General features: G+C 38.1%; 1 protein-coding gene across 1 annotated transcript in view; it reads left to right on the top strand.

The window, feature by feature from the left end:
* ULK4 (unc-51 like kinase 4) overlaps window positions 1–27,522 on the top strand; it is a 185,473-nt gene that overhangs the window by 116,228 nt on the left and 41,723 nt on the right. Inside the window, exons 33-35 of the mRNA XM_061373135.1 lie at window positions 4,559–4,725; window positions 8,124–8,222; window positions 16,128–16,313. Coding sequence (XP_061229119.1) covers window positions 4,559–4,725; window positions 8,124–8,222; window positions 16,128–16,313 — 452 coding nt within the window. The remainder of the gene's footprint in view (window positions 1–4,558; window positions 4,726–8,123; window positions 8,223–16,127; window positions 16,314–27,522) is intronic.

Raw genomic sequence — 27,522 nt, 5'->3', positions numbered from 1 at the left:
TGTTATTTTGAGTAGTTTTGTTTAAAAACAGGCCAAAAGCCCAACCACGTTCACTCTGTAAGTCAAAGAAGGAAGAAGAGTCTTAGAGAATGCGTATACGGTAACATCCTTGAGGAGTCAGTTGTGTAGGTGTGATGCAAATAGGGAAAAATCTCTCCAGACAGCACCAGACAGAAGGGAACAAAGGGAAAGCTTTGTGCCAGGCTGAGGGATTTGCTGCTGGTGGCATTGTTCGAGGAAGTACATCTGCTCTAACGTTTTCTTCAGCTGGAAGCAGAAAGCTTTGTTGAATGCTCTAATTGCTGATAGGTATGAAAGGATTGCCTAGAAGATCGCTTCCTAGGCTCCCCTTTTATGTTTTGTATGATTTGGATGTGAAGATGTCTTTTCCTTTATCCATCTTGCTAATAGGTGAGAATAAAATATCTCCCCTCAGCTTTTATTCCAGAAGGTATCATGGCACATTCTGTCTGATTAGATGTAGCATGGGCCAAAAGACTCCTTTCATCTTTAGAAAAGATTTGTAAAGCACAAACATAGTCATCACAGTCCACATTCATAGAGTGATATTAGCAACGTGTTCAGTTCATTCTAGAGGTCTCCGCAGGAGAAACGCTCTGCTGTGAACACCTGGGTTGTTAGATGCTATAGAACTGGGGGTAGGAATTTTGCATGCAATCTTTTTTACATGTTATGAATCTTGGACAGCAATTAGAAGAGTTTTTTTTGTTCAATTCTAGTTATGTTTATTTATAAACATAATTCTAATGCAAAATCCAAGTTTTGGATTATTTTTATGCAAAATTTGAATAGCACTGCACTTGATATTTCGAAGATCCTTCTTTTACAAGTAAATATAAGGCATTAGTGCACTAACAAGTACTGCAATAAATTTAAACTACATCTATGAGCAATAGGATGTGATGCTTCTTCTTTGCTAAAATTTGCAAATAAATAGAGTAACAAAAAAATCCTGTAAGTTAGATAAGTTTTTACTTAATTCTCTTAGTAAGAAATCCCTATCCGAAAGAACTCATGATGGATTACTTTCATCCACATAAACTGTTGCTAACACTTTTCTCTTGAGAAAGTGGGCTATTTCCAACATCCTTGGAAGTACCAGAATACTTCCAAATGTATAACTTTTCTCAGTCTGCCTTGACTTAATTTTAGCTCTCCTCTGTGATACAGGATTCGGATTCAGATTCAGATGCACCACTTCCAAAGTTCAGGAGAGCATGGGATGTGCCTTTTGAATCTGAGCTCATTTTACTTTCTAATGAAGAATTACTACAATTTTTTACTTATTTACTTATTTTTATTTTACTTTCTAATGAGAATTACTACATAAGAATGTTATGTCTGTTAAATTTTTGTGAATGCTCCATCCCTGGTGGTGTTCAAGGCCAGGTTGGACAAAGCCTTGGATGGCATGGTTTAGTGTGAGGTGTCCCTGCCCATGGCAGGGGGTTTGGAACTGGATGATCTTAAGGTCCTTTCCAACCCAAACTGTTCTATGATTCTATTCTGTGATTCTAAATATGACTCAGAAATATATTGTCTGAGGTTTTTGAAGCTAAATATTGTTTTAGGCTCTATTGGAAATTAAGAAGAATGCGGTTCTTGAATTGGTTGTGAAATTTGGGGGAAAACCTCTAGTATATCTTCTGAAACTCAGAGATACGTAGGCAATTTTTATGTTATGATTTCCAGAGTGACGAATACAGTCTCCTTTTGTTTAGGATTGCATTGTCTTTTTTCAGACTATTTTGGGACGCTGAGGCATGTCACTCTTGATCTTTATAGCTCTTGGGTTTTATAGCTTTTAGGTTTTATAGTCTTTATAGTTTTGAGTAAACCGGTTACAGTGCCAGTGACCACGGCCATTAAACTCCCGTTGAATTTTGTCGTGGTCACTGTAAATTATACCAGCTTCCCAACTTTCTCTTCTGAGGGCGAAGAACGTGTATTTTGTCTTGTGGTGTAAGCAAGGAGTGTATTTACATGTCTACAGTTGTGGCCTCCAATTTTCCTTGTGTCGTGACACAATGCAGTCATTTAAAGAGCACGTCTAGAACTTTATTTATTTGGCCAAGAGGTCAGTCTGTTTTATCTGTGGAACCAAGTATTTATCAGGTTTCTGTGTGAATCATGCAGCGTGTTAGGGAACATTTTGCACCAGTATTTTAGATATCATTATTACGAAGTTTTGATGTGTTTTTTCCCAAAGGTCTTTAAAGTTCAGGAAAAGTTTTGGTTTTCCCCAAACTTTCCAAATTTAACATGCATAGCTTTGTACATATAACCCTGTCTGAGCACGTATGTACCTAAAATCTAATTCTGATGGTTTCGTTAACAGAGTGAACGTGAATATTCTGCTGTGTTTCAGGTGTTCGGAGGCAGGGTTTGCTAATACACATAGCCTAAGGATGTAAATACTTGAAGAGAACAAAATCTAGGTGATAATATTATTCATATCTCAATGGCTGGGCCAAAGATCAAGTGTTCTGTTCACCAAACAGCAGAAACAAGGCAGTTGTGAGACTCAGGCTGGTACAGTCAAAGCAATAAACAAGTAGTTCTCTTTAAAGTTAAAAGGGAAAGGATTGCAGATCATAGGCATGGATCCTGTTGTTCTGTTCACTGCTATCATTCCCTACTTAGTGCTCTAAATATAGAGGGGACTACTGATTAGAAATTCTTGATGATGACCAATACAATGCCTTTATTTAAAGTGGCCTTCTCAGCATTCATCTCCAAGTCACTGTCTTGAGGGTTTTGTGTAAGCCATCTAGAAATAACAGGGTGACTCATTCAGTCTGATGTGGCTGTGGGTTTTGTGGTCATCTAGAGGGAGAAACAGAGTGTACTTGGACATATCCCTGCAGGCAGTTTAGCAGACGTTGCTTTGATAGGGACCAGCTCTTACTGGATTGTTTTCTTAGGTTTATTCTAATTTAATCTGGTGAAAAAAGGTGTAGAATAAGCACAAGTTCTGTATCAGGTAAACACAGAATTATGGCTGGGTTTTTGCTTCTTGGTGGGTATTGGTGACATCACTTCAACGTGTCTCTGCATGCCAGCTCATTTTTGTATGAAGTGCTCAGAACTGCAGCAGAAATTGTGCTTTAAAAAAGAAGGAAATGAAAAGTGTGAGATGAGACTGATGTAATTTGGAGAGTTTAGTTTATGCGGACAAAACTCCAGGAAATTCAAAGCTTAGCCTGAGCTGTAGTCTATCAATCAAACCATGGTGAAAGAATAATGCTAGTAATCATAAAAACACAAAAGATGCGAGATACAAGAAGAGTGTAAGTCTTTATGATCCTGACCCATAGCTGTATTCTAAATTAATGTTTTTGTTTCATTTCCTGGGGAAAGTATTAAGCTTGATGAATAGGGGAGGAAAATATTTCATGGAACTTTAGTTAACTGATGGGGCATCTTTCAAAGACAAAATAGCTCAACACCACACAGATTTGACTCCTCACTACGGCTGAACGGTGTGATTGCGGATTGTCTCTTTTTAATCTTGTACTGATGTTTGTAGAAATACATACAATTATTTTTAAAGGAGAACTGATAAAAGCACTCTTTTACTTCAGTGAAATCAGTGAAATACTTCAGTCATTTTAGAGTCATGGAGGACTAAAACCTAATATTCTATATACCACGATGTTACTGCCTGTGTGCACCCAAATCACATTATGGCTAATTACCAGTTTAAAATAAGATAATTTACAACATAGTTATGTTCTTGATGAGGAACAAAATATCTTTTATTCTTTATGAATCTCCGGAAGAGAAAGATGTAAGATCAAACATAATGAACTCAGTCATTTTGTATTTGAGAGTAAGAAACATTCTGAATTTAATTTGTATTGCCTTGAAATGGATTATGTTTTTTCTGGTATGTCAGTTGATTTGTGGGTTAAGCAAGCTACAGGAGTTGATGGTATTATATTCCAAAGGAGCTTTAAAAAAAGCTTCAAAACAAGAAGATATTTTCAGGAAACTTTTGATCACCATCAGTCAAACAAATCTTAATAACGTTTTAGGTGTAGTATTTGGTGTTCCTTATATAATGTTCTTCTGAATATATTTTATGTTAAGCATAAGATTGTAAAGCATATGGTAGAGGTTGTAATTGGCACACCAGTTAAGACGCAAAATCTTGGGCTCGGAGCTTGATGTGTCATTTTATACAGCGTGAGGAAGTTGCTTCATTCTTGTGACCAGGAGTGTTGCGAAGGACACTTGTGTACCAGCATGCTATGGAAAAGTTTAGGACTCAAAGAATGCCTTTTATTTAATGAATATTATGTAATTTTCCATGCACTTAGCAAGTTTGATTGTATCAGTTTAACTCTATGAGCTGCTCCAAACAGAATAGGAGAGAAGGTAATTAGAATAATGGATAAAAAGAGGAAATTTAATACACATTCATAATGTATGTGACTTTTTCTTTATTCTAATCTATGATTTTTAACTAGGCTACCTTCCACATTGTTCTTTTCCTGAGAGCCTACTTCTCTTTTTTGTCTCACTTTCTCTGTAGGACTGGTTCATCATATCTGTAGTCTCCTAACAGAAACTGTGGCTCTGTACTTGGAGGCAGATGATAAAAGCAGCACCAAGACAGTGAATGCACCGCTTCTGTCCTTGCTTGACATTTTGCACTGCATGCTGATGTATACAGCCAACATTGTGCGCCAGACTTTACAGGTATGGAATTCATTTCCTGGGATCATCACCACCTTAAACAGTTTCCATAGTATCACAGAATGGTTTGGGTTGGAAAGGACCTTAAGATCATCCAGTTGCAACCCCCTGCCATGGGCAGGGACACCTTACACTAAACCATGTCACCCAAGGCTCTGACCAGCTTGGCCTTTTTAGATAACTTCCTGTTATCCTAATAATGAAATTCCCACTAATCTGATTTCATTGACATTTTAGTGTGGTGGAAAGAGAAAAGCATGTATTTTTCAACTTTATGTCACTGTTTCATGTAGTTACCAGGCCAGAATATCTACATTAGCCTCATTGTGTGCTAGAAACACAGATCCTAGCTGTTTTGTTTCTGTAATTCAACATTTGCTTGATGATAGTTCAAAGCATTTTTCTTCCATTCATTTTAAAAGATTACTCCATAAAAAAATCTTATTATTATAAATCACATGTGATACTGTACTTGAAGAGCATCTGAAACCCTTGCCTGTGCACCGACAAAAGTATTTCCTCTCATGCTGCTCAATTTGTCTTCCAAGTTTTTGTTTGAACCACTGCAAATTATGGCATTGATAGGACTTCCTCTTCCAATGAAGACCTCCTCCTCCTTAGAAATGGAGCACAAAAAGATACTATTCAAGGAAATTACACATAACTCTCTCAAGAACAAAAGAAAAAGCTTTCATCTTTTTTTAGACATGATGTTAAGCTAGCAGTATTTGCTTTGGTTTTAAAATACCTGCCAAATTTTGAAGTTAGTCAAGTGGAAGCAATTTCTCTAGGCTTCAAACAACACCACATACTCTTCATGCCAGTTTTTTATGGTCTTGGGATTATCCACTGAGGAATAGAAAAGTCTTTTAGATCCAATATATCTGAAGGACAGAGATTCAAAAGATTGTAGCTAGATTGTACATTCAGGACATGGCTTCTTCAATCTGACATAGTCCTTCTCCAAGGGTTGGTTATTTTGGGGGGGGAGGTTATAAGAAGATTTAATGTATGAAGTGGGTATAGAAAATTGAGCCCCTACTTTATTTCCTACACAGATTTATGTAATCAGTGATGTTATAATCCTGAGAGATGGGGGTTTCCTTGATTTTTTTTGGAAGAGATTTAATTTAGATCTGATGGTATGATACCGTGTCTTTTCTGAGTCCGCTGTTAGCAGGTTCTGTAATGAGTTTCTTATCTAAGAATCACTTTTAAAATCAAATTCTGTAGGCTAAGTGCTGATTGTCGTGTTGTTGGCATCACTCCATGTAATCACAGAGGCCTAAATTCTGTACTTAGTTTCCATGCAACGGTGGTGAAGACACGTATGAGGAAAGAGGATCTTACCCATGGATTAGTAATAGTAGTGAATTTGATTGGTGGTTTTTTTTTAGATACAAAACTAAATCTATACATTCAAAGCCAAATTCCATTCTGGCTTTGCCTGAATACATCAGTTGATTGATGTGCTAGACTCCAGCTCCACTTTTGTCCAGCTCTAGCCAAAGTGATCTGCTTTGCTCTGGAAAGCCAATGGGAACAGGAGGCAGCTAGAAAACTGAGTTTTAAAGCACAGCTCTCTCCTGTGCCCCTATAAAACTAGTTTTACAGTGAATTTACTTGCTTTGGCATACTTGACTTGATAATACTTGTCAAAGGGCCCCTGTGGCTTCTACAGCTGCATCATTACACATGCCTTACTGAATGATGGCCATTAGTTGGTGGCTATTTACAGTGCATCTACGCAGTATTCCACTATCCATGGGTCACTAAATGCATCACTATAGTGATGACAAATATTCTTGGACTGTTTTTATAGGGATCTTCTGAATAAGATACCTTCTAAAACTGAACTTGAAAAAGAGAATCAAATTTTCTCCTATTATCCATTTTTGAGGCTTAAGCTGACTTTTACAGATGGTACTGTTTCCACTTGAATTCTTTTTATTTTAGTTTTTTGTATGTAAAGTGATAAACTTATCCAGCTGCATAGGCAAAACATGGCACCACTTCTCCTTTGCATTTCAGTGCTTTATGATGAATGGTGCTGATAGCTGTTTTGAGCTTCATTCAAGAGTTTGCTTTCTGCGGTCACTAAATATATAGAAGTTAAAGAAAGTAGTCAAACATAGAATAATAGAATCAACTGGGCTGGAAAAGACCATTACTATCATAAAGTCCAACAGTTACCTGTTTTCTCATCCAAGCACTAACCAGAAAAGCTATTGTAAATTTTGCTGAAGTGAAGGTGACTTATTTCCCCTTCTTGATTAATATAGACACTCCATTTTGTTTTACCTTCTATATGCTATGTTCTTCTGCCTTTCTTATACTTCAGCATTAAAGGTCATTTGTATATCCCTCATTGAGACTCACTACAATGTGTCTTATTACCTGGAGAAACAGCTTTCCAGATCTGTTTTATTTCTATATTCTTTCCAGAAGAAAGGCATTATCCTTTCAACTCATCAGTATCAACAGTGGAGCCTCAGCAGTAGTGTCCCCTGTCTCAGGGGGCTTGCTCCTGTGTTTGCTTAATAAATGAAAGTCCTCAAGTATTATACTTGGGTGATGGTTTTAGAATTGAGCTTCAAATGAAACACAGTATGAAATGATTTTTAAATGTGTTCTTTAGATAAAATGTGTACATTTTCCTCTAGCAGCTCAACTGTACAGGGTCATGGTCCAAAGCTGGTGCAGAATAATTACAAGCAAACCCTTCTGGTATCCTGGAGCAGGGATGGGTCATAAATAGCACTGCCTAGGATGAGTGTGTTTTGATGAGGGTAGGTGACAGTGGCCAGCATTACAAGTAGTAACAGATCTTATCACAGACTTGGGTCACTTGAAGGTTTTCTTCTTCCTCTTTCAAAAATAACTTAAATTGTTATAATATATGATGAACATTTCAGGATACACAGAGTCAGAAGGGCAAAACTGGACATTGTTGCTGAGAATCCTAACTTTTCAGTCACCTTGATTTTCTTTGATTGAACTTAAAATTCCTCTTGATAAAGGACAAAACCCAATCAAACTTCAGTTTTAAAATAGGCATGTTATGTTGAAGGGAGTACAAATGCATAAAACATTTATAGCTTTAGAGATATCTTTTGCATATACAGTTTATAGCATCTTGCTGAAGAAATGTCATGTAGGTCAGTATATTTAGCCTATGCAGGATGGGCATGACAGCATGACTCCCTTTTGCTTTGGGCTTGTTGTTACAGACACAGGGAGCATTAACTGCTCCTTGGGAGCCCAGGAATACTTAACTAGAAAAGAGTTTATAAGTCTCCTTCAAACTTCGGTTCAGAGTTTGGCCACCTAATGGACCTAATTTGTTCCTTGTAACGCAACAGTCACCAAGGTTGCTTTTATTCTTTTCTCACCTTATTAAGGCACAGAAATCTGGCACAGGAGGGGACACACAGGCTGCTGAAGAGCTTCTGCTTATCAATAAACCCCTGACGGACCTAATTAGCCTGCTTATTCAACTGGTAAGGATTTGCTTGTTTGTGAGCCTTTTGGAATGTTGCTGAAGTTGGAATTACTCAACCGAATTCAACAGCCTTGAACTGTGTTTGCTAAGTTTTCATTGCTTGTAAGCTCCCACCTAGACTCTAACAGTTTTTAAGCAATTAGAGGTCACAGCAACATCCAAGTCTGTCCCAAGCATAAAAGTGGAATGAGGTGCAGGATGCAGATTTTCAGTTTGGATACATATGTATAGTCAAATTTTAGTCCTTTAGAATGGACTAGTGATCGCTGCTTAGGGAAAGTACATGAAACAAGTACTTCTACCATTAGAAAAGTCAGGAAACTTAAAATTGATTGCAGTGAGTAATGCCTTTTAATGTTATTTTGGTTTTGAGCCTTTGGAGATTTTCCCAAGGGTTTAGTTTTATTTTAATATGATCCTGGGGGATTTACAAGTAGGAATGGCCCCTGGTGCTCTGTGAACATCTTTGAAGTCTGTTTAAAGTTAGACTTTTCCAGGGTTTACTAGATTTCACAGTGCTGCCTTGAAATCTCCACAGAGTGCTGTATTGTGGCCCTGATGCATCCCATCAGCTCAACCTCCATCATACTGTGCCAGTGATTTGTATTAGCTCTGTGTGTAATAGCTTGTAGTAGAGGAATTCTTGAGCTGGACAGGGGTTTTAGAGGCTGTTTCAGCCTTTTATGCAACATAAAGCCATTAAAATGGTATGTGAGAGCTTCCCTGTGGAATATCACACTATTATCCTTTCCAGGTTATGTTGCTCAGAGGCATTTCAGATTCGCTGTGTTCTCTTCCAGACTCAATTTTTTGTTGTTTTTCATTTAAATGTAGGTTTTCAGAGGTATTATGTTATAAATACTGGGCCCTTTTTACTATCTTTAGCTCTGTCTGTCATGTTCTATTTTGGGGAAGAATGTGATTCCTTTTTTATTAAATTTTGGCATTATACATGTTGCTAAGTTCTCCTTTGATGGATTTATTTTAACCAGCTATTGACAAAGGCTTTTTGGAAATGTTCACTGAATGACCTAAACCAAAGTGACTGAATTTTCACTATATAATTTATCATCTTTATAAATTCTTTTAATTTATTTTCTGCTAATTTTTTAATCATTATACATGATAAATAGCAAGACATGAAGTGATGCAAATGTTCTTTTAAAGTGAAACTAGCCATAAATTTAAATTCCATTAAATCTCAAAAGAACAGAAAATTAGAGGCCAAGCTTTACTCAGCCTAAACCACCTGCAAGTCTTTTATAAGTTAATTAAAGGATAGGATAATTGTATAGTTAGCATGTACTGATTAGATCCTAACTTGCACTTGTATTTGAGAAGCATGACTGCAAATTGCCACTAGGTTTTGCTTTGTTCTGTATTTCTGCAGATTCTGGTGTGTTTAAAATGCTTATTTAAAACCTGCTGGGTTTAAGAGGAAAAACCATTGATGGTGCTGCTTTTTTGGGGGGATGGTTTTGAATGGTTTTTTGATGGTTTTTTGCTAAGGATTTTGTAAAATTAAGGGATTTCCTCTTGTAATACATGTTCTTTACGTGTGCCTGATTAGACCAATGAAAGTTATTTCAGCTAGGTTTGTTAAGTTTTATATCCTTTACCCATTGCTATATTAAACATTTCCTGTTAAGGCTGGAAGAGTTTGAACAACTGAATAATAATTTTAACATTTAGGATCCACTTGTTTAAAATGTTTTATGCTCTGATCTCTTCAAATAGGACTTGATTCTTTGTGAAGTCTAGTGGCTCTCTCAAGATGTGTACACTCCGTACCCCTGTAAAAGACTCAGGTCTACCCAAGCTTATGTTCTGTGTAGCTGCCAACAGTAGTTGGCTGTATTCATCGAGCTGTGTGGTTACGTAGCACTTTATTAATGCTTTGAGGCATTTAGTTCTTTGTGAACTTTATTTTCCGGAGGTAATCAAAGTCTTAAATTCTGAACCAACCATCACTTTAAGGTACCGAGTTAAAATAATTTTCTCTGGTTTGCTATTTCTACTTATCTTACCATATTTATAGTTTCTTACGTCACTTAGAGTAACTGCTTTCCCTCGTCAATTTGTATATCCATCAAGTAGGTGATTGCTCCATGCCCCATTACTTGTCCATTAATTTCCTCGGGTTCTGTATGTCTCTCTCTTAAAAATCCCTCAAAAATCAGTATGCAATGAATATGTCAAAACCGTAGAATCAGTTTTCCCCCGCTGTAACCATGATTTAGTCTATCGTTATGATCTAGCAAAGTAAGCATAGGAAAACCTAGATTGCATGTAAATGAAACTTCAGAGTTTTTGCGAATGCAAAAGAAGAAATAATTAAATGTTCTGGCATGCAGAAAACACTGCAAATACGGAGACTTCAGTATTTAACCCCATGGTCAGTCTCCCTGAAATGATCCATAAGAGGAAAATAAATGGAGCATTTACGCTTTTGCTTGGCGGTTTTGTGTTTTAAAGTTAATTACACTTAGCTTGTTGTGAGTAACTTTGCTTAGCTTGAAAATAAATCTGAATTGGTTATTATACCGAAACCTGCAGCAATTACAGAAGATAACAAATACCTTCTTTTTGAAGTACTGTTAACCTGAAATTAAAAAACAGTAATATTTGCTTAGTCCTTAAAGAGCTTCAGTGTGGATTTTCAGAAACTTTCAGGAACTTTGCAGTTACCTTTGAAAAGGACTTTCATTTCTCTATGGATCCTAGATTTAGATCCTACGTGTAGATCTTCCAGTCTTTTTTAAGCCTACAGGACTGCTGGGAGAGAACTTTCCCTGTCTTCTGGTGGTAGGCTTCTTCATTGTAGTAGTACTAGTAATAGCTGCAATTCCATACTGTGCTCTGTATATTACTGTTGAAAGACAAGTTAATCATGTGCAGACATGAAGAGGGCAAATATGGAGCCTCATTGCACGTGGACGAATGAGATAATCTCTTCTAGGTCCTTTCTGTCTCTGTGTTGCACTGGTTCTAAGGCTGTGCCCTGACTCTGGTTTCAGAGTGTGTGAGGCATTTGCCAGTGACTAATGAAAATGACTGCAGAGGAATGATAACTCTGTAGACTTCTATTTCACATTTCTTAGGAATGCAAACAGTTCTGTGGCCAGAGTGGAAAGGCATCTATTTATTTCCTGTATTGCATTATGTATTGCTGTTCTTGTATTTGAAATGTTATGCTTGAATTATATGTGAAGAATTCTACAGAGCTACCTAAAAAAAAACAAAAATCAAACAAACCAACCCACCAAAAAACCCAAAATCCAACCAAACAACCAAAACCACCCCAAAAGACACTGGAGGAAACAACAGTATATTATCACAGCATTTCAGAATGGGGACTTAGTTTCTCAGCAATCAAACTTGATTATAATGAACTGGAAATACATTGTTTTTTAAAATACATTCCCTAATTTCCCAATTTTGCCCTAATCTGTAATAATGTTTTATTTTTTCGTTTTAAACTGTGCATACTTACTACTAATGATAGCATAGTAAAGGGAGCAGATTTAGTAATGATGTTTTGCTTTTACATTTTGTTTAATGTTCACAAAATCATCTTCCTTATAGTTCCCAATGGTGCTTCCTTTACAGCACATTCTGTAATCACACTACTGATCTAATGAACATCTACCTCTTATCGTAATAAACTCTCTTTGTGGATAACCTCATTAATGCACTGAATAGTGTCCCCTCCGGGTAATCCAGACAGTTTCATTGTGGCTCTGAAATTAGATGCTGTAACAACTCCAGCGCTGTGAAAACTGCCCCTTCAGCTCAAATGATCACACATTTCTTGCAGCGGTTTGCAATTCATGAACACGCTGCAACTCTGGTCAAAATGAAGGCATTTTTGACAACAGATTACAGAAATATCGATGTCTAATAACAAGAAACTCCCTGCTTTTCAGCACGTTAACCTTAAAATAGAGTAGGTTCTGTCCAGAAGAGACAACTTTGTTATGAGCCTGTTGACAGGGAGTTATAACATGGCTGTAAAAGTTAAGGAATCCACATTCTCCATTGTACAAAAGTCTTGTCATGAGGCATTAGTTTAAACTGTTGAAATGTAAAATCTACAGTTCTGAGGTAGAGAATGGCAGAAATGATGCCTTTAGCTGTTCAGTAATTTATTTTGAGGAGCTGGATTTTCTTCAAGCTGTACGCTAGCTCAGAATATTAACAGCTGCAAGGAGAAAGAGTACTAACATTTCTACTTTGCTGAAGGGCTGAATCCATAATCCCCTGTAAGACTGATAAAGCAAAAAGAAATCAAAGGCCATGAGACTTCTTTTTTCATGTAACTATCAAATATTAAGGGGCAGATATTTTCTTAAACATTTAGAGCTCTAGTTTTTCACGGGTTTCTCTTCCTCTGAAAGAACAAAAACTTAAGGAGCTGCTGTTATGTTATGCTATAAACGCATTTCTGAGACTTAAAATATACTTCTTTATATCAAATGGAGTTATGATTAGAAAATGATCACAATACTGTTGCAGCTGTTTAAGAGGTGGACTATCTGTATTCATTGTCTAGCTGCATCTTTCTAGCTTCACTGTTCTTATTACACAGGAGATATTATTTCTTGAAAGCTGAGTTTTTATTCCTTGGTTTTCTATATTTACAGGTATTCTGTTTTCAGTCATTGCTTTTTTGCATGCCAGTAATTTTCTTCAGATCTCCTGCTGTTTATAACCGGTACGAACATTGACTGCCAGTCAGTGTTAAAATTCAGGCTGCCAACTTACAACTTTTGACATCTAAATCACTACTTGTCAGTAGTGAAACAGCAAAATGGGGAGAGTTATAGAGAAAAGTGCTGATGTGGACATACTTAAATAGGGACATTGCTCTTCCACCTTAATTATTGATGGGTTAGGCCATAGACCAATTATTCTCATCCTGTCCGGACTAAATATGATCTTTCCTATTCCCAACATGTTTCCCTCTTCATCCAGGACCTTTGCTATTACTGTTTTACCCTGCAGTTTTCCAGGATGACAGCAACTTGTTCCCCAAACTCTAGATAGCACTGAAGCTCAAAGGGACTGTGGTGAAGCAGAGGAGCAGAAGAGCCTGAAGTACAACAGGGGATAAAGGCCCTTGAATTGAATAGGATGATGTCATGACCAACAAGTACTTTGAACCCTGAAGTGATACTGGTGGCTAGGTTTGGAGGATGGTCACTGAAAGTTTGACATCCTGTGAAGAGTGAACCGATCTGATGCTATGGCATATTGGATGGAGAATTTTGGGGTCTTGCTTTCTTTTATTTGGGGACAAAGAACATCAGCAACAATGGTGAAAGGTCAGGCTTGCCAGGATGAGACAAGCAAAGCCCAAGCCCAACCCCTCATCATCTAGGGCAAAATGTTCTGCTGTCAGGCTAACGGGATTCCTGCTGAAGACAGCCTACCTTGGGCATAATGCTGGGAGGCTGGAATTGCTCATTTGCTTCCTTGAATATCATGTACCCTCCTGATGTTAGGAAGAACTGCCAAAGACATGGTACGTTATATATTTCTTCACAGAAGATTGTTGTAGGGGCAGTCCTCTACAGAGACTGACACCTCTCCCCTCTTTGGATACTTAATGTATATGTAGGAAAAAAGACCTTGGGAACAGTCTCACTTCTAAGTATGGCTGTTATGATTACTGATTACACGTAGGATTTTGTGCTTATGGAGCCGAGGGAACCAGCCTCCACTGCCATGCCAGGGCAAGGACAGATCTATCCAAATGTTCACTGGTTTCTGTGTTCTGTTTTTGATTAGCCACAAACAACATGTGAAAAGTCCTCCTTGGACTGATTTTTCTTCAGAGAGAGGTTGACATACCTGCCTATGCTGAGCTAGTAGCAAACTGTATGCTGGAGTGCTGCTGTTGCCAGGGAGGAGGGATATGTTAAAGTAGTTTAATTTCTCTTTCCTTTCCCTAATAGCAGTTTTTGAGTGAAGGAAATACAAGTCAGCTTAAAGCCACCAGTGATTGGTTTTTTTTACTTGATAAACATTGAAGATATAAATGTCTGTAAAGCTTGTTGCTATTTGTAGCTTTTCCTCCTTTTAAGCCTTTCTATTTATGTTGATGATGTTGTTAGATAATTCTGATGTTGGAAAGGAAACTATCAAATAGGTGGCATTTAGATTAGAGTGAAGAAAAACCATACAGGAAAACTGTGGAAGAAATAGCTGCTGTGGTCCTGTCACTTGCATAGCATTAGGTCAAATAGGATGTGATATGTCTTGGGGCTATGTATGCAGAGCTTACATCTCAGTTCAGGCTGGTTTAAACAGCCAGCTCTGGGAAGCTAATGGAAAACAGGATTCTATTTGCATGCAGATCTCTGGGGAATTGCTGCTTGAATATTTGAGGGCTGTATGTCTGATATATGCATAGAGAGCTTTAAAGTAACTGTACAGGTTTTCCTTAAAATGAAGAAAACTTGGGAAGTTCGTACTGCAAATTAAATAAGTACCATTATTGCAGTGGTTGTGCATATTTTATAACTGGTTGGGCAGACTACAGAAATGGTTTCCTTTTATTGTCAGTAGGGATAGTCAGTTAACTGTAATGTAGCTGCTTTGATTATAAACACCACTTCTGGAATATAAAACCTGAATAGGAGCCATGAGGAGTTTTTACACTTCTGTACCTTATTGGCTACGATGACCACTGCTGTATTTGGTTCAGTTCATGGATTGTAAGGTGGGAAAAAAGCAGTTGTAATCAGTCTAGGATCATACATAACACAAGACACAAATATTAATTTTTTAGGAAAAAAAAAGTTGTGATATATAAATGGCCTGTGTTGGAAAAGCTGTCTCAGTTCTAAGGAAGTTGTGTCAGCAGTTAATCACTCTGCTTAAAGAAAGAATAAAAGAAATCAAAGTATTATCTTCCTTCTAATCTTTATCTAAAGCAATTGAGCTATCATCTCATACCAGTCCTTTTTCGGGTAAAGGAATGAACCCATCCTCAGCCTGCTTTTTCTTACATATAACTGGGAGAGTATGATCAAATGCCCTTTAACCCTCCCTTTGATAAGCTATAGACACTGAATTCCTTCAGTTCTTTGCTGTTGTTTTCCAATCTATCATCCTCTTGCCTGTTCCCAAGAAACCTCTGTGATTTATTTCACTAGCTTTTGTGAACTGTGCTAAAACTAGGCGTTGCATTCTTCTTGTCATTCCAACAGTGCCAAATACAAGCATAATATAGTATCTCTACTTGTGATTTCCAGATTGTACTTTCAAGAAGGGTATAAAGCATTTTGATAGCAGTGTCATACTATCAGAAGCTCATTTAAAGGTGATTATTAGCCGTGCCCTCAAATCTTTTCCACAACTTTGCTTCCTAGGAAAGAGTTTTTCCATCCCATTGCAAGAGCCTGCTCCTGTATCTGCTCTTCAAAGGAATGCAGAAAAGCTGGAATTCAAGAAAGTATTTAAAACCTGCACAGTATACCTCCTAATGTGACTATTTAAAATCCATTAAATAGCCAGAGAGCCTGTACTGTACCTCAACCAGAAGCCATAGACTTCACTTTGAAATAATTAAATGATGTTTTATGGTGTGCATTATGTAGATGATGAGACACTTTCTCATATTACTACTTCTATTTAAAGCAAAACTAAGAGTTGGGAGCAATGTTTTCAGTGCTTCTATGTCACTTGAGTTAGATTTGATAGAATCATACTGGAGACATTGTTATACTGCTGCTTAAGAACAGATACATTACAATTCCCTCACTTTATTAAGCTAAGTTTAATGGAATTTTGAGTCAGTCAACTAGAAACGATTCTTTCCTGGCACAATGCAAATGTCAATACAGTGATATGCAGTTTTTCTGGAACTGGAATTTGATTTTTGTTTGTTCATTTTTAGCTTCCCAGTGAAGATACTGAAATATTTGGGAGCGCCTCACAGTGCTTATCACTGCTGGTTCAGCTCTATGGAGGGAACGGTCAGGAGAGCATGTCTCCGGAAAACATGGACAGCCTTGCTGAAGTACTGAAGTCCAGAAAAGATACACAACAACTGAAGCTTTTGTTGAGAATTGTGAAGAGACTGGTGAGTCAGCTTCTAAAGACTTTAAAATTCTATTGGATAATTTTGGGTGCTGCTTTGTGTTTTCAAATTATTAAAAAAAAAAAAAAAAAGAGTATAAATCAGTTTTGAAAAGAAAAAAACAAGTGAAAAGAAAAAAAAAATGTGAAGATAGGCTGAGGAAGTTGGGGTTGTTCAACCTGGAGGAGAGAAGGCTGCGTGGAGACCTCAGAGCAGCTTCCAGTATCTGAAGGGGGCCTGTAAGGATGCTGGGGAGGGACTCTTCATTAGGGACTGTAGTGACAGGACAAGGGATGATGGGTTAAAACTTAAACAGGAGAAGTTTAGATTGGATAAAAGGCAGAAGTTCTTTCCTGTTAAGGTGGTGAGGCATGGGAATGGGTTGCCCAAGGAAGTTGTGAATGCTTCATCCCTGGGGGTGTTCAAGGCCGGGTTGGACAGAGCCTTGGGTGAGATGGTTTAGTGTGAGGCACCCTGCCCATGGCAGGGGGGTTGGAACTGGATGATCTTAAGGTCCTTTCGAACCCAAAGCATTCTGTGATTCTATGATAATTTATGTGAATTTAAATTTCATGTCTTTAAATTTCATTTAAGTTCTCTGGAGAAAATAGCCTTCTGCACTTGAAACCTTTTCCAAAATGATTGTAGGATTTCTTCTCTTTCAGTTAACTTTTCAGCTATTTAAATAACTCTTGCCATTTATAGATATGTTTAGTACTTCAGCTTGGTGAAGTATTGGAACAATTCTCTGGATGCTTTCTCAAAAAACTGATCTGGAAGCATTAAATAGCTGTTCAGAAACACTGTGCTTGATTTCGTGGTAAACAAAATTCCATTTTGTGCTTGAAATAGGTTTGTGGGTTGACTGTTGACTCCTCATTGTCACTGAGCAATAGGGACCGCTTCTGGAGTGGTTGTGATGCAGAATGCCAATGAGTAGGAGTCATGCAAGGCCTTACTGTGGTGATGCTCTTCATGAGTAAGGGCTTCAGTTCTGTTATGCTCTGATATGGGAGCATGACAGTAGCATTGTGTCTTTCAAGTAGCTTAGGTGGAAAACATCCTGTATCTGTAACATTCTCTTAGATAATACTGTGGGGTTTATCTTGAAGTCTTGTGATAAGAAGCTTTGCCTGCATTGTCACCTTGTGTTGCTCCATTACTTTACCCTTTTCTCTCCAAGAGCAGGCGTTTTCAGTTAAAAGAGGGTAACTTCCCCAGTGTAAGAGGCAAAAGGCACTTGAATTCTGAAAGTGCAGTGCTACCTCCTAGGGTGAAGCCATAATCAGTGGCAGCAGGAGTTAAGAGGAAGCAACTCTTTAGCTCTCAGGTTTCACTCCTTTATTTTCTAATGTTCTTCCTGAAAAGAGAATTCTGGAAAAGATATTTTTTTTTAAAGACTCTTTGTACTTTTTAAAGAGAAGCTTGTAACTGTGCTTCTCTTCCTGTGTAATTGTTTGCTGCATAGAAGTGGCTTTTGCTTTGCCCCAGTAGCAGTAAGAGCAAAGAGGCAACAAAGTGTGAAGAAAGGAAAGAGAAATGAGGCTGCAGTGTACATTGCTAGATCATTTAATTTCAGTATAGCTACAGACATCTTTCCTTCCATTTGGAAGGCTATAGTTCAGTAGTTGACATAGAGAGCAGGATATTTAATACAGAAACCTCAGTTGGCTACCTTAAAAGAACAAATTCATGCTATCACCTTTTGAATCTTGCAAATTCCTCTACTTTTAGATCTCTCCTTTAGATACCAGTGATACTGGTACTTCTTATTTATAAGATCAGGCATAGATTTTCTGTAATTATTTTAATGAGATCATAAGATTTCTTTTGAAAGCAGGGTTCATAGATAATTTGACAGATTATTTAATAAATTTTACATTATTTCTCTAAAATATAAAAAGTCCTGTTCGTAGGAGATGATTATCTTGTCAAAACTGTCATAATCACAAAAGACACTAAAATAGAATTGTATCTGTTTAAGAAGGATTCAGCCCACATCAGCTGTTCATGCTGAATTTTGTTGCCTAGAGCAGTGTTGTTCTTCTTTAATATCTGAGCAATATTTTAATAGAGGGATCATTAGGTGCACCAGTTTCCATTCTTGCCAATCAGTGCTCATACAGAGCATCTTTCCAGTCTGTGGTTACAGCAACTTTATTGATACAAGCACAGGTATTATGTGAAGCAGGAATGTACAAAAAGAATTCAATATGTTTATGCTGTAAATGCACTGATAGCATGTATTTCCAGAACTAAGGAAAAGGCATAGCAATATGACTAGTAAATTTGTCCCCATTTGTGTTTCATATGACTCTAGTGAGCCAATGCAGACAGATGTCTCCATTTCAGAGTCTTCACAGCAAGTGTAAGGTCATAGAATTTGTTGATGTACAAGATGACTTTAAATTGATAAGCAAGAACTTGTATCTATGTGCTGGTTTAATAGTGTTCATTCATTGAGTTTTGCTTCCTATGTGTTGGGGGGGGAGAGGTTTGGACAAAATTGGATGGTTTTTTGAGTTATGGGTTTTTTTTTTAATGGTCATTGCCAACTTTGACCAACAAATTCACTGTGGAATTACAGCTGAGTACTCAGAAATAAAACATCTCAGCTTTCAAAACAAGAGAATATTCTTTTTTTATGCCATCTTATTAGAATTCTGACAAACAGGAGTAAGCATCAGGCTTTAACAGGCAGTTCTACACTCACTGAGGAGAATGAACTTCAGTTCTCTTTTACCCAAAGTATTTGTCAGAAAGGATATTTGAATTTTACCTAAATCACTCTTTTTTTGAGATTCTGATTGTGTTTCTAGAACCTCGTTTTCACCGTTTTGCATATCATAACTGTCAAAATGTTGTTCATCCTTTGTCTGAGATCAGCTAAGACATTTAGAATGCCATCTGGGTGTCATATACCCCATGGGGCTACATATATAAGATTTCTCAAATCGCATTAGGCTGCATAGTAAAGGCTTTAAGCCTAGAATGACAATACTTGAGCTGTGGCAGAAGTCTATAACTTTCATTTAATTCACTGCAGGACTGTTGAACATTCATTTACTTTCCCTGCTAGTCTGGGCCACAGCAATTACATCATTGTGTTCCTGCAGGTGGATTTATTACCCCGTTTCCAGTCGATTGAAGCCTGGGTCACTATGTCTAAAGTCTTCTGTTCCTAAGTATTTTTGGTATGTAGATTATTAATTATACCGTCCTGAGTTTTATACAGAGATATGCTGAGTTCATATATCTTGAATTGACAGCTGTGTGTTTGTATATTAAAATATATGTAGATATTTTTATTGTGATAATTCTCAGATTAGGTCCTTCTTATATTATTCACTGATCATGCATTATAAGGAAAGATGATACTTAGAGCTTGAGGGGATATTTAGAGCTTGAAGAGATATTTAGAGCTTGAAGAGCAATACAGCCCAAGTAGCACAAACTTTTGCTTTAGGGTTGCAGTTCTGCAATCCCGCTCTAAGTCCAGCTTCTTGCTGGAGATTTGCTTCTCAAGAGAGCCTTGGGTGAGATGGTTTAGTGTGAGGTGTCCCTGCCCATGGCAGGGGGGTTGGAATTGGATGATCTTAAGGTCCTTTCCAACCCAAACTGTTCTATGATTCTGTAATTAACTTACCATTTGGGGGATATATAGGAGTTTGTCTAGCTTAGAAGCTTTTGGTTAAGGAAATATTTACTGAGGCTTTTAAATTTTGATGTGATTTAGGATACCTACCTTCTTGCAGCTGGTGATGTGTCTGGAATACCCATGGTTATCTTAATCCGGAGGCGCTGGTTTGGTTTGTGCTTTTACACCCCTGCAATGTCTAATTTGCTGCCAGGGTTTTTACTGTAACTGCGAAGTACTTTCTCCTTGTTGAAGAGAGCTCACTGTCCTTCATCTTGTATTTCCACCACACAAACACCTGCTTTGCCAGCAAACCATATATAGTCTTCTCCTACTCCCAACTCTAAAGTTCACACAGAGGCCGATTTTAATGGCTTTCCTTCATTTTTCTTCAGGCTTGGTTTGATGCTGTCAACTTTCTGATATATATATATAGCAGGATGCCTCCTACTTTTGCTTTCTGCCTGGTCCTAGCAGCTTTATGTTCGATGTTACTCGCCTACCCTCATAAATGTCTGTGATGTTTAGTATTTGCAAAGTATTTCATGGTCCTCCGATAAGGAGTAGTAAATATCAAGAACATTTTGCTTAAGAGGACCCATCAACATCACTTAAATAGGATTAAATTATTACAAAGATATTCTCATTTTCTGCTGTTGTTAATACCAGGTTACATGCGTTTGAGCAGTCATTGCTACTTCCATTATTACAACTGAATTGTATTAGTGCTTGTAGACTGGGACCTCATTGTGGCAAGCTCAATACAAGCACAGTAAAAAGTAATTTCTTGCTCCAGAGAGCAATCCAGCTTGTTTCCTGTATTGAAAATAAGATCAAGGAATTGCCTGAAATGGACTCTCCCTAATAAGCAATAATTTGACACAAAGATGACCATCCTGGATAAAACAGACCCTTGGGCAATGTTCAGTTCTGTGCAAACAGGAATGGGAGTTTTAATTAGTTGCTCCTGATTCTTAATACAAAAGTGTCTTAATTTTATTCCAAATATAAATGCTTATGTTCACAGAGGCATTTGAAAGTCTTCAGTCTTCATATAGTCTTCATGTGAGGCTGTTACGAGAATCTAAAAGAGCTTTGAAAGAACTTGGTTGCCCATGTTGAGATGCACTTATGCATAGATACCAGGTTTCCTGGTTTTTATATAACAATATTTTAGCAAATTCACATTGCAAACCCTTCAACAAATCCTCCCTTTTTTATTACATCTGTCCTCTTAAACTCAGCCTCCTTGCTGACAAGTTTACTGAGGGTGAATTAGTCTCTTACATTTCAGCATGGAAGTAAAATGTTAACTACCATGTACCAGGAGGTATTCTAGTGTAGATTCCCTGCTGTAAAAGAGTGGTACTTCCTTTGACTTCTAAATCACCTAGTATTGGACCATTAGAACGTGCTGTCTTTGTTATCCCCAGTGCTCCCTTATTTTCCTTGCCAACGTTTCTATTTAGGGATTTTTAAAATACATTTTAAGTTCTGCACTTTAACGTGGCATCCGAAAACCAGTGACTGGGTTTCACTTTGCCTGGATCCTTAACCCTCATCTTCTGAAGCTGGAACACTGCTGAGAAGCTGGTGATTTCAAAAACCTTGCCATGAGTAAATCTGCAAGTCACACACAGCTTTTATTCAATAGTCTGTGTGTCGATGCTGATACATAGCTGGAGTGCTTAAAGGGGTATATTGTAGGGGGAGAGGATGTTTACCAGGGAAGTAGTGGAATCGCCATTCCTGGAACTGTTCACAAACCATGTAGATGAGGCCCTGAGTGACATGGGCTAGTGGTGGCCTTGGCAATGCTGGGATAAAGGCTGGACTTGATCTCATGCATTTGATGGTTGGTTGATGTATTTGTTAACAATAGGGACGTACTTTTAAAGTTCTCCAACAGAGGGCCCGTGCTCACATACTGCTTCTCACTGACAATGAGAACCGTATCTGGACTTTAGGAACATGGTGCTGCACAATTTCAGATGACTCAGTCATTCATGTAAGTGTTCTGAAACAAGGTTGTGTTTAAAAACAGCATTTGTGTGCATTAAGGGATAGGCTTTCATGAGATTTCGACAGTAACTGACCCCTGTCCCTAAGTTCAAACAGTGATTCAATCCAGCATCTTCAGTGATGAAACCACCACATTTAAAATTATGAAGACTCTATTAGTTAAACGTTTCTAAAGTGCCCAGTGCTGTCACTTCTTTAAACTATTAAAATACAATGGTTTTATATGAACATCATTATAAATTTATAACAAATGGAATTTGTGGTGATGCAGTGTTCCGTGCGCCCTGAATCACTGTCCTAAATTTCACACAGCAGATGCTTTCTCTGGGATGAAATACCTAGTTCATGAGTTCATATGATGTGGTATAGGAATATCTTATCATTGGCATACCAGCTCTACTCTGCTTAAACATCTTGCTGGTTTAGGGTGTTCAGGAGGCTTTTAAGAGCAGTGAAGTTCACACACCATCCTTAGTCTTGTCAAAAAGCAGATGGTTACCTAAATCCTCTAATATTAGTAAGAATACTTCTTCCAGAAATATGTGGCATTCATTTAGAAATGATCAACAGAAGTATGTAATTTTATAGTATCAGATAGCTCCAGTGATTTAAAATTCATTTTTAAAGGAAATTTTCTGGAGTACTTAATTGCAGGAGTGCTGCTGTAGAGCATAACCCTCATATACATTGAAAAGTCAAAATGGGATGTTCCGGAGTGCATAATATTGTACCTTGTGGATGGAATTTGATCTTTATGCTGTAAATGCCACGTAATTGTAATGAACAGTTACTGCATATTAGAGTTGCATCAGAAAAAGATTATTTATACTAAAACCTGCCCCTACCTGTGCTAATTAAAATCTGTGTATGAAAACGTGCCCTCTACAACTGCCTGACAGGAGGATGGAGCCAGGAGGTAGCTGGTCTCTTTTCCCAAGGAACAAGGGACAGGACAAGAGGAAACGGCCTCAAGCTGCAGCAGGGAAGGTTTAGATGGAGCTGAGGAGCAATTCCTTCCCCAGAGGGTGCTCAGGCATTGGAACAGGCTGCCCAGGGCAGGGCTGCAGGTCCCTGCAAGTGTTCACACAGCGTGGAGACGAGGCCTCAGTGCCATGGGTTAGTGGTGGCCTTGGCACTGCTGGGGAACGGTTGGACTGGGTGAGCTTGAAGGGCTTTTGCAACCTACTTGAGTCTGTGATTCTATGTCAGGTATATATATATATATTTATATATGTGATGTGGGGTATGTATACCAAACAGTGGAGTCCAGCAGACTAACCATTTAAACAAATTACATTATTTGTAGCTGCAGTTTACTATTGTCCCATTTCATCACTGAAAAAAAAACCCAAAAGAATCGAGGTGGAATACCTTGTTCTCAGTCTGACTGAATGCTTCCTTTGTGGCTTTTCATGCAAGAGGCCAGCGTTTCCAGGGAAGGGCTGGGACAGGGCTCTCTGCAGCGGTTTCCTCTGCAGTGGTCTTGGAGAGATATAGAGGCAGGGTTTCCGATGGGAATCTAGGCTCAGTGCTGCTCCTGAGTGCTGGAGCAAAAGAGAGCTCACTGGTAAAGCACCATTTGGTCAGCCCTAACATTTTAACTAAGATCCCTTAGTGAGTTCCTGAGTGTTGCTTGTTTTCATTAGAGCAGCAGTCTACACAAGGCAGATTAGTGTTAAGACCAGCATCTTTTACAGTTGAGTCATTCCCATGGAAATGAGTGTATTTACATATCCTCATACTGCTGCTTTTCTTCAGAGTACTGCAAGCATTTAAATGCTCTAATACGTGATTTTTAGCAGATGTGATAAAATAATAAGTTTACATAAAACATAAAAGGAATCACTGTTTATTAAGCTCAGGGCCCTCTCCTGTCATTTTAAACCATTAGTACAGCTTATGTGTTTACAATATAAATGGGGGTGTATTCCCAAAATGGCACACAATATTTCTTTGCAGAGTCCAGATCTATAAGATAGCTAAGAGTAATTCATGCCCCATACATCAGTGAGTTATATGTGGCCCTGACTCTGCTAATAGAAATAGAGCAATATTTCTTTTAGTTTGGTGAGGAAAAATCTTATTGCTGCAAAGCAAATTACAGCCGTCATTGGAAGACCTAAATAATAGGCCCTTGGGATTGCATGAGAGGACTGTTGCTCTACTAAGGAACTCTGATGACACCAGAGGGATGCTCATGCAATTTATTCATGTATTGTAGCTCCAAAATGGAACACATATTACATTTTGAAGGTGACGTTATTTAATAATGAATGATTTGGTTTTTTTAGGCTCTCCTAGTCTCTGTATCCCTTTCACCATTGTATTTGTTAGGCTCCTTTTCTTGGCATCTCTTTTACTATACAACTCCACCTCTAGTTGTATGGTTTGAATTCTTCGCTCAGTTCCTGAACCAGAAGCTCCTGATTTTTTCTTGGCATTTATTTTTTGTTTTCTTTTAAATGAAACTGAAAGCTTTGTGGGAATTGATGTTGAGAACTAGAGGAGCAGGAATGTCAAAATGCCTGCTCCCATCTTACATTTTGACCACTACAGGTTTTAACAAGATCCTTTTCCCCTTCTTGCAGCTTCATACTTCAATTCTGCATAACTGTTTATGATCTCAGGAATGCATAATTACATTAGCATACTGTTATGTGCTTGTGTGTGTACATCTATTAGGCTGTTCTGTAATCCTTTAACATTTCCTCATTAAACTATAGCTTATGTTTTAGCATTTCCATCTACATAATGGTTAGAGGATTTTTAAATGACTAGGAATTAAAATACCTTAATTGCCCAAATTCAGTTGCAGAGATTCTAAAGGAAATCTAATTTCCTGAAAGTACTTATTAGTCCTGAATATCAGGCCTACAGAAAGCTCTGATTTGGCATCCCAAATCGCTACGTACTCTAAGTCCTAGCAAAAAGCTCTTTATTTCTCTTACAAAAGGATTGAAAGAAGAGACAAAAGAACTAAGTGGGTAACATAAATTCTATAGTATTCAATAGAATTCTAAATTATTTTGCTTTAAAAGTTTTCATTCCAATGGAGTTTAAGTTGTACATTTCAAGTACAATGAAATGAGTGAAACAGGCTGCTGTGATATGCGATTACTGTATGTGGGAAGCCTAATAGTCTTCCTAAACACAAAACTAGCACCAGTAGTTTTTTGGCTTTTGAATCTTGCATCCATGTCTTTTTCCTTACTCCCCTTTTAACAATCTGTTTTAAATGGGAGATAAACCTGTTAATGATCTGAGCAAGCTTTTGACCCACAAAGTTCAAATGGCTTTGAACCAAATTTGCCCATCTCTACTAGAAAACAGTAGCAGCCAGGCATCAATCTGCCAAGATATTTTTATTCAACTCCTGCCTTCTACCTTGTAGAACACTTCAGGAACGTAATAAATGAATATATTTCTGGTTGGACTTGGATTAGAAAGCAGAATGCAAATGTAATCATGCTGACAGTGATTTAGTGACCCTGGGATATCTGGGAGTAAGGCAAGGTGCAGAGGGCAGTGGCAAGATGTGGATTGGAATGTGAAAGGAGCAGCATTGACTGCTGATGAATGTGTGTGAGAAAAAATAATAGCAATGTCTTGAAATGATTAGAGGTGAGAAATCTAAAGCAGTGATAATACTAGCTCAATGTCACAGCAGTTCTGAATGTAATTCCCAAACAGTACAAAGCACATTAGAATTTGAGGCTACTGAAGGTAGAGATTTTAGTCTGATAGGAATCCAGTGTCCTGTTCTGTGCAGTCTGTGGCCTCTGTAGCACTGCTTTGATCCAGCTCCCCACCAATTTAGAGGAGTTCAGCTTGCAGCTTCTCTATTCCAGCAGAGAGGAAGGAAAGAGGAGGTTGCACTTCTCATGTACCTTTCTGTTCTTCTCCCCTCTGATGGGCAGGGAGGTATCTCCCACTCTTCTGCAAAGCAAGTGAATCAGACCTGGACTGCTGTATTATAATGTCCATAGTGGTGAATGTCCTCCAGCAAAGTTGTGTGCATGCAGGAAGACTGTACAGAGAGAGAAGGTGCGCCAAAGCCACCATATATTATAGTATTAGATGAAGTCTTTTAGGGACATTTTCTAGCCACAATCACATTATTATTAATGAGAATAGAAAAGTTTTGGCAACCTTCATCCAGAAGATGAGGAAGTGATTGTCCCCACTGGTGGGGCTGCACCTCTAAGTGGAGAGTAGTCTCCATACCCCCCAGCCTCCCATCAACCCTGTTGCTCTGGCAGGCCTCTGCTGCAAACACACTACCCCAGTGTGCTTAAGCATGCAGGTGGGGCTGTGCTACAGCTGGACCTGATGCCACGCTTGCAGCACAGAAAGTATCAGAATCATGGGATACTTTGGGTTGGAAGGGCCTTTCAAAGGTTGTGTGTGTCTAGGGGCCACCACATAATGCAGTCATCACCTCTGTGTCTCAAGCTGTATGTTTATATGGCACTCAGTGCGGTATTGATTTTGACTGAAAACATAAGACATGTAACTAAGAAGGATTAATCAGACAAAAAGAGTGAAAAGGAAGAGAAGTGTGTAGCACTGAAGTGGTTCAAAAGGCCTTTTCTTCTTAGTCATTCCCTGGACAATGTTCTTTTAGATAGAATCATAGAATCAGGTTGGAATACACCTTTAAGCTCAGCAAGTGCAACCTTTATCTCAGGACTGCCAAGTCCACCATTAAGGGCCTCATGCTGTATCTTGCCATCAATCAGAGCTAAAATAACTTTGTCAGACTTGTACAAATGACCAAATAAACATTTCCTAAGGCCAGCTGTAGAACAGAAGGCAGAAGAGAAAGGAAACTTGTCGCCCATATTTAACTATGTATTTCCAGGTGTAAGAAAGGCCAGCCTTTATATTCGGTGATGGTGCTGGAGTTGCACATTTTGGCTTTCGGTTCACCAGTACAACCATGCTGAAGTAAAATTTAGGGAAATGGGTTATCTATTTCTTGCATAATTAATATAGTAATAGATCTAATGCTCAGAATATTGAGATGCCTTATGGGAGAGCAGTCCTGGCTTTCATATAAAGCTAGAAAAATCAAATAAAGAAAACTGTAATGTTTTCTGCCCCTGAAATGGCTCACACAGCTCATTATTTTTGTGTTCTTTTCCTGACATTAATCTTTTCACTAAAACCATGTGGGTGAAAATAGATGATTAGCATTAGCCCATTTCTGAGAAACTCCTAGTGAGAGAAGCTTAGTTATTGTTGTGTACAATTAAGATACGATGTGAACACATGAGAATTTACAGTAAAACAACACTGCAGCTTGTCAGCAGTTCCTTTGTTCAGCTGTGTGTTTGTTAGGCTACAACTGCTCACCTACTTTTATATGACTTTGTAATAATAGTAGCGACGTCTTCATCATTGGAGATGTCTAAGCCAGTTTGCACAATATACAAAGAAAAAATATGCCTGATAGAATGTTTGTTAAAGAACTAAATCTGAAAGTAAGATTATATGCCAACAAACAAACAAAAAAAGACCTTTTTGTCTTTTTATTGTTGGGGTTTGGTTGGG

Source organism: Neopsephotus bourkii, unplaced genomic scaffold, assembly GCF_033783945.1.
Source record: "Neopsephotus bourkii isolate Nb327-2 ecotype Australia unplaced genomic scaffold, CSIRO-AGI_Nbou_v1 NB_1629, whole genome shotgun sequence".
In the NCBI taxonomy this organism is placed as follows: Eukaryota; Metazoa; Chordata; class Aves; order Psittaciformes; family Psittacidae; genus Neopsephotus; species Neopsephotus bourkii.
The sequence above is the reverse complement of the archived record's forward strand: the minus strand, read 5'-3'. Positions and strand labels throughout refer to the sequence as shown.